This window comes from Amblyraja radiata, chromosome 1 (genome assembly GCF_010909765.2).
Source record: "Amblyraja radiata isolate CabotCenter1 chromosome 1, sAmbRad1.1.pri, whole genome shotgun sequence".
In the NCBI taxonomy this organism is placed as follows: domain Eukaryota; kingdom Metazoa; phylum Chordata; class Chondrichthyes; order Rajiformes; family Rajidae; genus Amblyraja; species Amblyraja radiata.
In genome coordinates, this window is record NC_045956.1 from 180,303,322 (window position 1) to 180,316,913 (window position 13,592).

The 13,592-nt window shown below is 45.1% G+C and overlaps 1 protein-coding gene across 1 annotated transcript in view; it reads left to right on the top strand.

The window, feature by feature from the left end:
* Window positions 1-13,592, top strand: part of znf638 (zinc finger protein 638) — a 135,269-nt gene that overhangs the window by 76,526 nt on the left and 45,151 nt on the right. The window contains exons 11-17 of the mRNA XM_033035696.1: window positions 1,975-2,051; window positions 3,229-3,272; window positions 4,391-4,531; window positions 6,603-6,734; window positions 7,574-7,621; window positions 8,107-8,244; window positions 12,374-12,502. Coding sequence (XP_032891587.1) covers window positions 1,975-2,051; window positions 3,229-3,272; window positions 4,391-4,531; window positions 6,603-6,734; window positions 7,574-7,621; window positions 8,107-8,244; window positions 12,374-12,502 — 709 coding nt within the window. The remainder of the gene's footprint in view (window positions 1-1,974; window positions 2,052-3,228; window positions 3,273-4,390; window positions 4,532-6,602; window positions 6,735-7,573; window positions 7,622-8,106; window positions 8,245-12,373; window positions 12,503-13,592) is intronic.

Here is a 13,592-nt window from a genome sequence, read left to right on the forward strand (position 1 = left end):
GATAGACACAAAATGCTGGAGTAACTCAGTGGGACAGGCAGCATTTCTGGAGAGAAGGAATGGGTGACGTTTCGGGTCGAGACCCTTCTGACTGGTATAGATTGTGCATCAATCCCAGATTTGTCGGTGGATATCGGCATTACCCTTCCGGAAAACAAACACCAGGCAGAATTAATATTCAATGTGTCTGAGTAATGGATACTCTATAGATACTCTAGTAGATTGTGTTTTGATGCATAAAGCAGAGTAAGCTTTTGTAGTGAGGTGATAACAAGAATCCTATGGTTTTGCACCATATTATGGAGCAGTGATGATAATTATTACCTGCCGTTTTTAATATTCAAAGTCACAATAGAGATTGCTATGTAACCTCCATTCAACGAGAACCCAGTGTAACGTGAGGGAGGAAAGGTTTAATAAGATCTTGATGGGCATTTTTTTTAACAGAGGATGGTGTGTATTTGGAACGAGCAACATGTGGAAGTAGTTGAGGCAGGTCTAATAACAACATTTAACTGACATTTGGCAGGTATGTGGTTTAGAGGGATGTGAACCAAATGTGGGCAATTAGGACTGGCTTGGTTAATCAACTTGGACGGCACAGACAGGTTAAAGGGCCTGTTTTCATGTTGTATGATTCTGGCTGCCGACCAATGACACTCATGTCCATTGTGGTCAAGTCAAGTCAAGAGAGTTTATTGTCATGTGTCCCAGATAAGACAATGAAATTCTTGCTTGCTGCAGCACAACAGAGTATTGTAAACAAAAATACAGAACAGTTCAGTTCAATATATACATAAATAAGCAGATAAAGTGCAATAAGCTGTTACAGTTCAGAGTCTGTTTGTTGGCGAGTTTAATAGCCTGATGGCTGTGGGGAAGTAGCTGTTCCTGAACCGGGATGTAACAGATTTCAGGCTCCTGTATCTCCTGTATCATCCGATGGTAGTGGAGAGATGAGTGCGTGGCCAGGATGGTGTGGGTCCTTGATGATGTTGGCTGCCTTTTTAACGTCAGTACCTCCACCAATGTAAAGCACCTTGGCCAACGAGAGTTGTTTTTTAAATGTGCCATAGAAATAAAGTGACTTGACTTGACTAGATCTCTTCGGTGGTGGGGAAGTCAGAGCTGATGATGGACTGGGCAGTGGTTACAACTTTCTGCATCCTTTTCCGCTCCTGGACCCTCAGATTGCTGAGCCAAGCCACGATGCAACCAGTCAGCATGCTCTCTACTGTGCACCTGTAGAAGTTCGAGAGTCCTCTTTGACATGCCGACTCTCCGTAGTCTTCTCAGGAAGTAGAGGCGCTGATGTGCTTTCTTTATGATTGCTTCAGGAGGTTGGTGATGACACAAATTAATTCCTGCCTCAGTAATGATGTGGACCCACTCCAATTTACCTACCCCCACAAGAGGATGGGCCGCAGATGTGATTTTGCTTGCTCTCAGATCTGTGCTGGGCCATTTGAACAATAGGAACACATATGTCATGTTGTTGTTCATCGACTACAGCTCGGTTATGTTCAACAACATAATCAGTTTCAACTCAGGAAACTCGGTCTCTCCCATGTATGCTACAGGATTTTCAATTTTTCAACTGTGACCAGTAGGTTCATGATCAGCCTCTTCCCAGCAACCATCAGGTTGTTGAACTGCCTGCAAAACCTTAACCGCAACCCTGCTTCAGCACCAAAACTCTGCTGACTGCACTACCATGGTTGTTCTGGTCTTTGCACCATCATCTTCCAGCTTACTGAGAATAACTGATAATTTATTGTACGTTGTTGCATCTGATGTTCCTATAAAGCTGCAATAAGTAAGAATGTCATTGTTCTGGTTCAAACCAGTGCATATGACTCTTCTCGATGCTTGATGGTGACACTGGTGCAAATGATGTAATTTGATCTGCTTTATATGCTTGTTGTCTTCCAATATGTTATTGCCTCACATTATCTTTCTCCTTGGTCTGCCTAGGAAAGAGCAGAATGCTCCTGGCACCAGTGCTGACCCTCAGGCAGCCACAGAAGCCAACACCCCTCACCCTGATGAAAGTAAGTTCACGTTCTGAGAAAGATTCATAAAATATTTTAAGGTAGACACAAAATACTGGAATAACTCAGCGGGACAGGCAGCATCTCTGGAGAGAAAAAAAGGGTGACGTTTCGGGTCGAGACTCTGAAGGGTCTCAACCCAAAACGTTACCCATCACTTCTCTCCAGCATTTTGTGTCTACCATTGATTTATACCAGCATCTGCAGTTCTTTCCTATACAATTAAATATTTTACTTGCCCAAAGGTGAGTTTATTTGCAGCTCAGAGTTGGGATATGTGCTATCCATCATCCACTGCCAACTTACCCTACATTAAAAATGAAGGTCGAATGAGCAATAATATTTTCTGAGTTTAATGAGCATTAAGGAGGAAGGTGACTGAACTTTATTGCCTTTCATCACAATGAGGAATGTTGATTCCACTGTGGTGGATCATTATGTTAAATTTTATTTTATGTAGCTGTGTGTATTATTTTTCACTTAGCATGGCTGTAAACTCAAATTTCAATGTACCTCAATTGGTTAAGTGACAATAACCGCAAACTTGAACTTAATTGACTTAGGTTAGAACTGCATTGGAAATGATAGACGTTGATGCTGTTAAAAGTTAATCTTCTATCCTGTCTTTGCTTTTGTCATGACCTGCATTTGTTCATGATTTCTAAGTCAAAGTATGTCAAGGTATTTCACAGAATGGTATCAAAGCAAATAGCGAAAGCTGATATCAGGTCAGATGTTCGAAAGCTCGGTCAAAGAAGTGATTTGTAGGAAGTCTTGAAACCAGATGCTTAAATCTGGAGCAAAAAACAAACTGCTGGAGGAACAGTGGGGGCAGAGGGAGGGATGACATTTCCTGATTTTAGAGACTGCCTTAAAGGCAGAAAAATTAACAGCACAGCTCCCCAATTCACGATGGGAAGGTTAACAGAATGCACAAGCATGTTTTGGATTAAACCCAACCTCAGTACAGGTTCTGAACCTCAACATATATTCTTGTGCATGTTGAGAATTAATCTCTTCACCAGAAACAGAAACCTATGCTGATTATCCCAAGAGGGTTTGAGATAAACAACTATATAGTTTTAAATCAGGCTATCACTGTTGGATTGCAAACTTGTTGACAGTAACCATTGCATGTTTAGTTAACTGTAGCTGACTGACTGATCTATTGTTTCAGAGACGAGTGAGGATGAAAGTGTCACAGTACAGACTCGGTCAGAGGTGAGTTCCTCTTGAGTTCCTTGTTGAAGTTAATGCGTGGAACCTCGCTGTTTAATACAAGTGGGTTGTTCTTCAAGGGAATTGGCAGTTCTTTGTAACAATTTTAAATTTGGCTGACATTTTCACCGGAGCCCCAGGTGTATATATCATACAGCACGGAAACAGGCTCTTCAGCTCTACTCCTCCATGCCGTTCAAAATGTTGGCTCTAAGCTGGTCCTCTTTGCCTGCGTTTGTTCCATATCCCCTCTAAACCTTTCCTATTCATGTACCTGCCTCAACTACCTCCTATGGCAGCTTGTTCCATATGCCCACCACCCGCTACATGAACAAGTTGCTCCTGGGAATTCTAATAAAGCTTTCCCCTCGCACCTTAAACCTCAGTTTTGATTCCCCATTGTCAGCATCTTGGTCGGCATATGCAAGTTGGGCTGAAGGACCTTGTTCTGTGCTTTATGACTAAAATTCATCACCAAGATTAAACTGCATCTGCCATTGCCCAGCCCATCTTACCAGCTGATCTATAATTCTGGAGCCCAACACCACCATTCTTACTATTGAGAAACCAATTTTCGTGCCACCTGCAATCCCCTTTCTCTTAGCTTGTTTTGACATCTGAAAGAGCATGATCGCCATTATAATCCCATAGTCATGTAGCACAGATCCAGGCCCTTCAGCACAACTGGTCCATGCTGACCAAGATGCCTCATCTAGGCTAGTCTCATTCGAACCCATGCCTGACCCATATCCATGTACCTGTCAAAATGTCTTGGAAATGTAATAGTATCTGCCTCAACTGCTTCATTTGGCAGTTTGTTTCATATACCTACCACCCTCTGAATGGAAATAATTACCCCTCGGGATCCAGTGAGAGCAAGAGGAACCTGCTCTCCTATTCTGTGCCCCGGCTGATAAAGGCAAGCATGCCTTCTGCACTATGCTATCTCCCAGTGCTGCCACTTACAAGAATCTTTAGAATTTGTGCACCAAAATACTTTGTTCCTCAATATTTTGCGGTTTTTAACTATAACCTATTAATATTTTACCCGTATATTGCCTTAACTTATATATGATACCTCTGAAAGCTTGTGGTTTCAAAGGATTACTTTTGCTTTGCAGGTTGTTTCCCTCAATGACAAAGGTAGAGTTATTCGAATTAGCAATCTTCCAGCTAAAGGATACACAGAGGATGACCTGAAAAGGCTGGCAAAACCCTTTGGACCAGTGTTGAATGTAGTTATCACATTCTCCCGAAACCAGGTGAGTGTTGCCCTCGTGACCGGTTTAAATACATTGAACATAGAAATGAACATGTCAAAAGGAATAGGAGTAGAATTAGGCCATTCGGCCCATCAAGCCTACTCCCCCATTCAATCATGGCTGATCTATCTCTCCTTCCTAACCCCATTCTCTTGTCTCTCCCCATAACCTCTGACACCTGTACTAATCAAGAATCTATCTATCTCTGCCTTAAATATATCCACTGACATTGCCTCTACGGCCTTCTGTGGCAGAAGATAGACATAAATTGATATGGTGGGGATGGGGGTGGTGAGAATCTAGAAGCGAGAAGCAAAAACAGGACTAATTAGTGCTGGTAACAGATGACCTCGGGCAAGGAGGTTTCCTTGTTGGTTCACGGCAAGTGTGAGCCCAAAAGAGATACACAGTTGTGAATTGTGAAACTGGTTAATGGTCTTTTGGTGGAGCTGGGGGAGAGGGAGGTGTTTGTAGAAGTTGCCTAAAATTGGAGAATTCAACATTCATCCCGTTGGGTTGTAGGCTACCCAAGCGAACTATGGGGTGCTGTTCCTCCAATATGCGTGTAGCCTCACTCTGGCAATGGAGAGGCCCATAATAGAAAGTTCAGTATGGGAAAGGGAATAAGTAATGTTAAAGTGGTTAGCATCCAGGAGATCGAGTAGGCCTTGGCGGACTGAGCGTAAGTGTTCAGCAAAACAGTCACCAAATCTATGCTTTGTCTCGCTGATGTACAGGCTTTGATATGTCTTTGACGTTTCAGGTCGAGACCCTTCTTCGGATTAGAGTCTGAACAAGGGTCTCGACTCGTAACGTCACCCATTCCTTCTCTCCAGAGATGCTGCCTGTCCCGTGGAATTCTCCAGCCTTTTGTGTCTATCTGTTAATAAATAAGTGATGTGTTATTCTGTCTGGATTGTCAGAAAACACAACACTGGAGATATCAGCTGGTCAGGAAGCATCTGTGGAGGGGATAGACAGATGACGTTTTCGGTTCTGATCAGACTAAAGAAAGATCCTGACCGGAAATGTTATCTGTCCATTTCCCTCCACAGATGCTGACTGACCCGCAGTGTTCTTCCAGCACTTTGTTTATTGCTCAAGATTACAGCATCTGTAGTTCTTGGTTTTCTACATTGTCAGTTATGTAGGGGTTACTGTTTTGTGGCAGGGATTGTGTACATCAGGTTGATGTGTTGGAAGGAACTGCAGATGCTGGTTTACACCAAAGATAGACACAAAATGCTGGAGTATCCCAGCGGGACAGGCAGCTTCCCTGGAGAGAAGAAATGGATGAGGTTTTGGGTCTGAAGAAAGGTCTCGACCCAAAATGTCACCCGTTCCTTCGCTCAAGAGATGCTTGCTCTCTTGCTCCGTTATTACAGCATTTTGTGTTGATCTTAAAGAAGATAAGTATTGTCCACAAAATAATTGTTTTAGTATGTCAATGCTCCAGCTTTGCCATGTACAGTAACAATTTAAGAATGTCCAAATCTTACTACTAAGCTGGGTACATGGGCACTGAAGATCCAAATTTAAACAGGCCAACATGCACAATGCAGAAAAAGATATTTAAATTTTGGATGGATTAGAGTCTCATTTTCCAGAATGCTTTTGTAGTTACAGAAACCTTGAATTCCAGGAGTTTGGAAGGCTGAGGGATGAACTAATCGTAGTGTTTAAAATGATAAAGGGGTTCATAAGCAAAACACGGTGCTGGTGGGGCTCAGCGGGTCAGGCAGGAATTGGACAAATGGTGTTTTGGATTGGCGCTCTTCTTCAGACTAAATGGATAGGTGACAGACTGAAGCAGGGTCCCGACCCACAATCTGGTCTGTTCATTTTGTTCCACAGAGGAAATTTGCCTGACCCGATGAATTCCTCCAGCACTTTGATATTTGCCCAAGATTCCAACATTTGTAGTTCCTTGTGTCTCCAAAGAGGAGTCGTGAAGATGGATTGTGAAATTAATTGCAGAAATATGGGGACAATTTGCAGAAATTGAGTTTCCTGTTACTTTTTCTGTTATGTTACATTTCCCCTCACTAAAACACTTTGTTTCTATCCTAAGGCATATCTGGAAATGACTTGCATGAAAGCAGCGGCCAAAATGGTGGAGTTTTACAGCCTTTCTACAATCAAGCTGAAAGGAAATACTATCAGTATGGAAGTACTACATCAGTATATGGATCTAAGCGACATGGTAAGGGACCAAACAACTGTCGGTCAGTTGTTCACAGCAGGCTGATAGTCAGTTAAAAAACATTTAGACAAGTACATGGATAGGACAGGTTTAGAGGGATTTGAGCCAACGCGGGCAGGTGGGACATGTCGGCCGAACGATCTGTTTTCATGTTGTCTGACTGAGTTGGCAGCTCATAACTTTGCAACTGGACCAGGTGTAAAATAAAGGACAAATACAATTTGTGCTGCTCTCTCCAGTTTGATCCACTTTCAGGGGGGGATATAAAAGGAAAAGAATCAAGTATTTGCATCACCTAAGTAATTCTCATGCAAGCTACTTTAGGACATAGAACAGTACAGTGTGTAAGAAAGAATTGCAGATGCTGGTTTAAATCGCAGATAGACACAAAATACTGGAGTAACTCAGCGGGACAGGCAGCATCTCTGGAGACAAGGAATGGGTGGCGTTTCAGATCGAGACCCTTCTTCAGACTGATGTCAGGGGAGGGAGCGGGACAAAGATGGATTGCAGGCGGAGTCAGTAAGACTAGTGGGAGAACTGGGAAGGGGAGGGGAGGGGATGGAGAGAGAGAGGGATAGCAAGGGCTATCTGAAGTTGGAGAAGTCAATGTTCAATATAGAACAATACAGCACAGGAACAGGCCCTTCAGCCCACAATGTCCATACTGAACATGATGCCAAGTTAAACTAATCTCATCTGCCAACACATGATCCATATCCCTACATATCTATATGATAGACTTTGTTAAGCTTGGGGCTGCGTCTGTGCAATTTGATCAGCCTCTAATAACAGTTATATATAGTCTACTAACGGACAGTTATCTCTTCTGTTTCTAGGAGGTTATATTCAAGGATATGATTGAAGATTCGGGGTTTAAAGCAGATGTAAGTGTTGTGCTTTCAATGTTATCAATGGGAAGGGACTGGCTGTTCAGATGTGTGTTCCATTACTTTGTCAGTGTAAAAGATTTATAAATGGATTTCCTGTGTTGTGTGAGTGAGAAAGTACACAACAATTGGGACTGAAGGTGAGCAGGGAAGTAAATTGTGCAAGTTATGCACCCGATTATGATTCGGTGCTCCTGGTGAATAGTGATGCTGGGATGGGGATTGGCTGTGATATCCTCTGCAAACCAAGTCTTCCACTGGTGACCGTTTGAATCTACCTGAAGCATTGCCGGAAAGCTGCTCGAGGCTTTGGAACTGCGTTGTGATGCTAGTCGGAGGCAAACATGCCTCAATAGGCAGGCACCAAATGCTCACAGCCCCAACTGCTCCTGGCGCCAGCTGTATTGTGACTGCACAGTGTTACTCATCTTTTGATTGTTATCTTGTTTTATTTCCTTGGTCTCCTCGTTCTCTTCACATAGGACGGGTGCACCATATATGACCATTTAGTTCACATAAGCAATCTACCTGAGGATGGCTATACAGAAGTTGACATCCTTTGTGTTGCTTTTCGATTTGGAAGAGTGAAGGATTCAATGTTCTTGAAACCACACAACAAGGTAAATATCTGGTGTTAAAATTGGTTTATTATTGTCATGTGTACTGGGATACAGTGAAAGACTTTGTTTTGTGTGCTATCCAAGCAAATCAAACCATGCATATTACACCATGAGCAGTGCAAAAGAGGAAATGGAGTGCAGAGTGTTGCAACTACAGTGCATGGGGCTTAAAATAGATTGGTAGGTAGGGAATTCATCAGCATTTGAAGGAAGGAGACTGTTCCTGAATCTGGTGGTACAAGCTTCTGTATCTTCTACCAGAGGGGCGAGGGTAGAAGAGAGAATGACCACTGATAATGGCTGATGGAGTCAATGGGAGATGGCTGTACTGTGTGATGGACTGGACTGTGTTCACAACTCTGCTATTTCTTGTTGTGTTAGGCAGAGTGTTGCCAAAACAAGCTGTGGTCCATCTGGATGTTCCTATGGTGCATGGCTGGTTAGAGTTGTTGGAGACATGTCAAAGCTCCTCAACGTTCTGCGAAAATAGAGGCATTGGTGTGCTTTCTTGGCTGTGGCATCTGTAATTGGACCAGAACAAATTGTTGGTGATGTTTACACCGAAGCACTTGAAACTCTCGACCATCTGCACTTCAGACCCATTGGTACAGACCTGCACTCCAGGCCGCTTCATTTCACTGATCGGTTCTCTTGATCTGCTGAACTTGAGGGAGAGGTTGTTGTCTTTGCACAATGCTGCCGAGCACTCTATCTCCTTCCTGTACTCTGTCTCATCATCATTTGAGATTTGGCCTAATACAATGTGATCATCTGCAAACTTGGAGAGAGAGTTGGAGCAGAATTTAGCTGTACAGGCATGAGTGTATAGTAAACGGCTGAGAATACGGCCTTGTGTGCACTGGTGCTGAGAGTTAACTTGGAGGAGGGTTGGTCGCCTGTCCCTACATATTCAAGTCGTCGTGCTAGTCTGAGGAAAAGATGAAGTTGCTTTGAGTTGGTCAACTGTTCCATATTCAAGGACTCAGTGGGCAGCCTAAATTGTGTTCATCACTGCTGTGACAAACTTCATCAGTAAGTGCATAGAGGACTGCACATCAAAGAAGTCAATTGGGGTGTTCCTCAATTGGAAAGCATGAATGAACAATGGGATCCACTCCTGAGTGAAGACCAAGTCTGAGATAGTCAAGTCGAGCGATCGCGACCTGTACAAGACATCTAGGGACAACCTTCACAAAGCCATCAGAGATGCCAAGTGATAGTTCTAGACCAAGACAGTGGCGGCGCTGTGAAACGGTTGCGGCTCGCCTGCAGTCTGTCTGTTTTTACTTTTTTGTGTTGTTTTTTTTGTCTAGTTCAGTTAAATGTTTGGTTATTAGGTGGTGTTATGTGTGTGGGGGGTGAAACACGGCTTTCTGTCTTTCCCTTCGGGGGAATGCGACTTTTTTGTCGTATCCCCCTTCTCTTCCCCCGCCTGAGCTGAGGCCTAATGGCGGAGCTGGCGGCCTCTAACCTGCGACCAACCTCGAGGATCCGGAGGTAGAGCCAGCGAGGCTCGCCGTCTTCGAGCTGCGGCGACGTTCGGGCAGCGGCACGACTTGGCGCTCCGATGAGGGCGGACAGCGCGGGGCTGAGACACTCCCGTGCGGGCGGCACGGCTACCGGCTGGAAGGCGCTCCCGTAAGGGCGGCCTGGGTCCCGGCTGGAAGGTGCTCCGGTGTGGGCGGACCGGCTCCCGGCTGGAAGGTGCTCCCGTGTGGGCGGACCGGCTCCTGGCTGGAAGGTGCTCCCGTGGGGGCAGCCCGGTGCGGGGCTGAGACGCTGCCGTGTGGGCGGCCCGGTGCGGGGCGGAGACGGTGCTCCGGTGGCTGAGGCGGCGTTCTGGCGGCGGCGACCTGAATCCGGGGCTCGGCCGCGGGCCAGTGGACGACATCGTCGGGAGCTCGCGGGTCACAGGCTGGTGCCTGTTTTCCGGAGCTCCCCTGGCAACAGCTGCGTCCGCTGGACTGGAGGGCCGCAGCTTCGACCACCCCCGGGTCGCGGAGCTTGAACCGCGGGACTGACTTACCATCGCCCGGTGGGGTATCGCCTCAGCGCAGAGGGCGAAGAGGAGGGAAGAGACAGTAACTCTAAGACTTTTGCCTCCATCACAGTGAGGAGGTGCTTGGTGAACTCACTGTGGTGGATGTTAATTTGTGTTTATTGTGTGTTGTTATTATTACATGTATGGCTGCAGGCAACAACATTTCGTTCAGACCGAAAGGTCTGAATGACAAATAAAGGATTCAATTCAATTCAATAGTTCTAGACCAAGACAGAGGCCTAGGCTAACCACAAACACCCATCGACTGTGGCGAGGCTTACACACTATAATGGGCTGTAAAGTGAAGTTGGGCCGAATCGCCAGCAATAGCCTGTCTCTCCCCGATGAACTCAATGCGTTCGACAGTCGATTGGAGCAGAATGTCAGTGGAATGACATCACCAGACTCTGAAGTCTCGGTGCAACTGTACCCGCACTCAACATCACAGACATCAAATTCACCCTCCTAAGAGCGGACCCGTGCAAAGCAACAGGCCCGATAGAATCCCTGGCTGTGTCCTTTGGACCTTTTTAGTTTAGAGATACAGAGCGGAAACAGGCCCTTCGGCCCACGGGATCTGCAACGACCAGCAATCCCTGCACATTAGCACTATCCTACACCCACTAGGGACAATTTTTACATTTACCAAGCCAATTAACCTACAAACCTGTATGTCTTTGGAGTGTGAGGAAACCGAAGATCTCGGAGAAAACCCATGTGGATCACGGGGAGAACATACAAACACCGTGCAGACAGCATCCGTAGTCAGAATCGAACCTGGGTCTCCAGTGATGCATTCGCTGTAAGGCAGCAACTCTACCGTTGCGCCACTGTGACCTGCTCACATCATCTGCAACAGGCTGATTCGTCCAACTCTGAAGATAGACACAAAACGCTGGAGTAATGATCAGTGGGTCAGAAAACATCTCTGAAGAAAATAAATAGCGATGTTTCGGGTCGAGACCCTTCTTCAGACTGAGAATCAGGAGAAAGGGAAACGAGATATAGACAATGATATAGAGAGATATAGAACAAATGAATGAAAAATATGTGAAAAACGTAACAATGATAAAGGAAACAAGAGGTGAAAACGAGTACAGACAATGAAACTCACCAGGACGACATTGAAACTAGTACAATGATCAGGGTGGGGGAGTCCTGGTGTTGTCATTGGAAAAGGTGTTGTCATGTTTGCCTCTGCTGATTGAAAGATACAGCATGAAAACAGGCTCCTCTGTCCACCGAGTTCACGCTGACCATCTATCACGTTCGCAGTACCCTTGCATACCATGGACAGTAGTGTTAGAGTTGTGTCTATCGTTCACCTGTAAACGTTCAAGAGAGTATTCGTCGGCATTACGAATGCGGGTCTCTGGCGCAGTGAGAGAGCAGCACTACAAGCTGTCGCTATTTCTTGGTGTATAGTCAGCCCTCACTTATTTCAGCTGAAATTGCAGCCAACAGTAGGGTTGCTTGGTGTAGTTTTAAGAATGTGCTGAGCACTGCAGTTTTGAGTACCACATAACAAAGGTTCCTGTATATATGTTACATATCTTATATACCCTAATGTCTTGTATGTAGCCATGTTAATGATGGACATTGCCAGAAGTGTTGTCCTGCCTGTCTCTACTGATCTCAGATGTGGGGAAACGTGGAAGCCTCTTTACCTTTTAAGAAATTCCACCCAGTTTTGCTCCTGCAAGCAAACTTGCGAGAGCTGTCTTGCTGACCCTTGGGGATGAATCAAAGGCCAGGTTTAAATGCTCAGTTCAGGCTTGGTGCCGATCACAGCCAGTTAGACGCATTGCCAAGACTAGTCTGTATGTCTGATCTGACGGGGGGGAAAGCAAGCTATGGTTCCTTCTTGAGATGCTTATCCAATGACTAATGCCGAAAAATGTTGTTTGCAACCACTGTCCTGTCCTTGGTTCAAGGTGGCTCACTGAGACAGAGGGGACCGTGGTGTTGTACAGGGGAACAGAATTGATACTTGGGGCTTGGAAGATATATTGGATTGAGAATTATTTATGGCCGAGTTTGTTTCTGGTCAACACAGTTTAACCTTGCTTTGTGTTGTGATTGCTGCAGGTTCTTATACAATTGGAGAGTGGGGATGCTGCCACATCCATGTGCAGCTTTTTCAGCGAAATTCCTCATGACTTCCATGGAAAAACTCTGGAATTTTCTTTGTCCCCTCATGCAGGAATTCAGCCCGAGGTATGTGGTCGAGATGTTTATCATATGTGGCTGACAATAAAAGGTTTATTAAAAAGGTTTCGTTTTTGAGGTGTGTGAAGAACGTTGTTGAACTCGGTGGGATTTGAATGGGATAATTGCATCTGTGCTCCGAATGGAGTGTGTTGGAGTCCCTTTATCACTCCAGACTTGTAATACAGGAGAGCGTGTATTAGGTGTGTGTGCAGATGCTCTATAGGTAGATTTGATAGTGGCTAGCCATTTTGAATTGCCATGCCATTCTAGGTGTGCTTATGTGCAGTGTACACACTATCCCATTACCAAAGAAAGCTGCAGCCACGTTAGAGGCTTCTTGCTGCTCTTCCTGATGTAATGATTTTTTGTGCCGTCTCTCCAATTTGTCGAAGGTTGCATTAAAAAAAATTACTGTGCCAATTACCGAGCAAGCTTCTGACGATGTTGCCCTTTTATTTTACAAGGTCAAAGTGGATGTAATGCTGATCTGAGGCATCTGTTGGGTAGTCCACTTGGGTTGATAGTTTTTGGGGATGAATGAGTCTCTGAAAGTGATTCTTGAGGTAATATCAAGTTCTTAAGAGTCGAGAGATTATTCCTCTTCCTCCACAGAAAGTGGGATTAGTCAGGTTGTAAACTAGACACTTTCCTTATTAGCCTCTGAAGGCTTACATTCTTGATCATTCTGTAAGTATCATTTTCCATTTCTATACCATTTTGGTCACAGCCTTTAAGACTCTGACATGTTTAATTTATTATCTTCATTGCAGCTTGACCTCACCAGCGACAGTCCAACTGGTTTTCGCTTTGATTCTCGTCCAGTTCCGCAGCTCCGATTGGACAACCCTCAAAGAAAAGCCCCTCAGGGTCCTCAGAGTGTAGAACCCGGCTCAGGGGGTGGCGAACAGTCAACCAGTAAGGAGCCAAATCCTTGGTGGGGGCGCCCCAGAAACTCAATACAGTTCATGCCACTTCCCCATGCCAAGCCAGCACCTCAGGCTGCATCAGCCGCTTCTGAGAAGTCCACCTTTGAGTCCATTCTGTCTGGCACAAGGGCAAAATGGTCGTCTGAGCTCCTTCATTGGGCTGGTGGGCC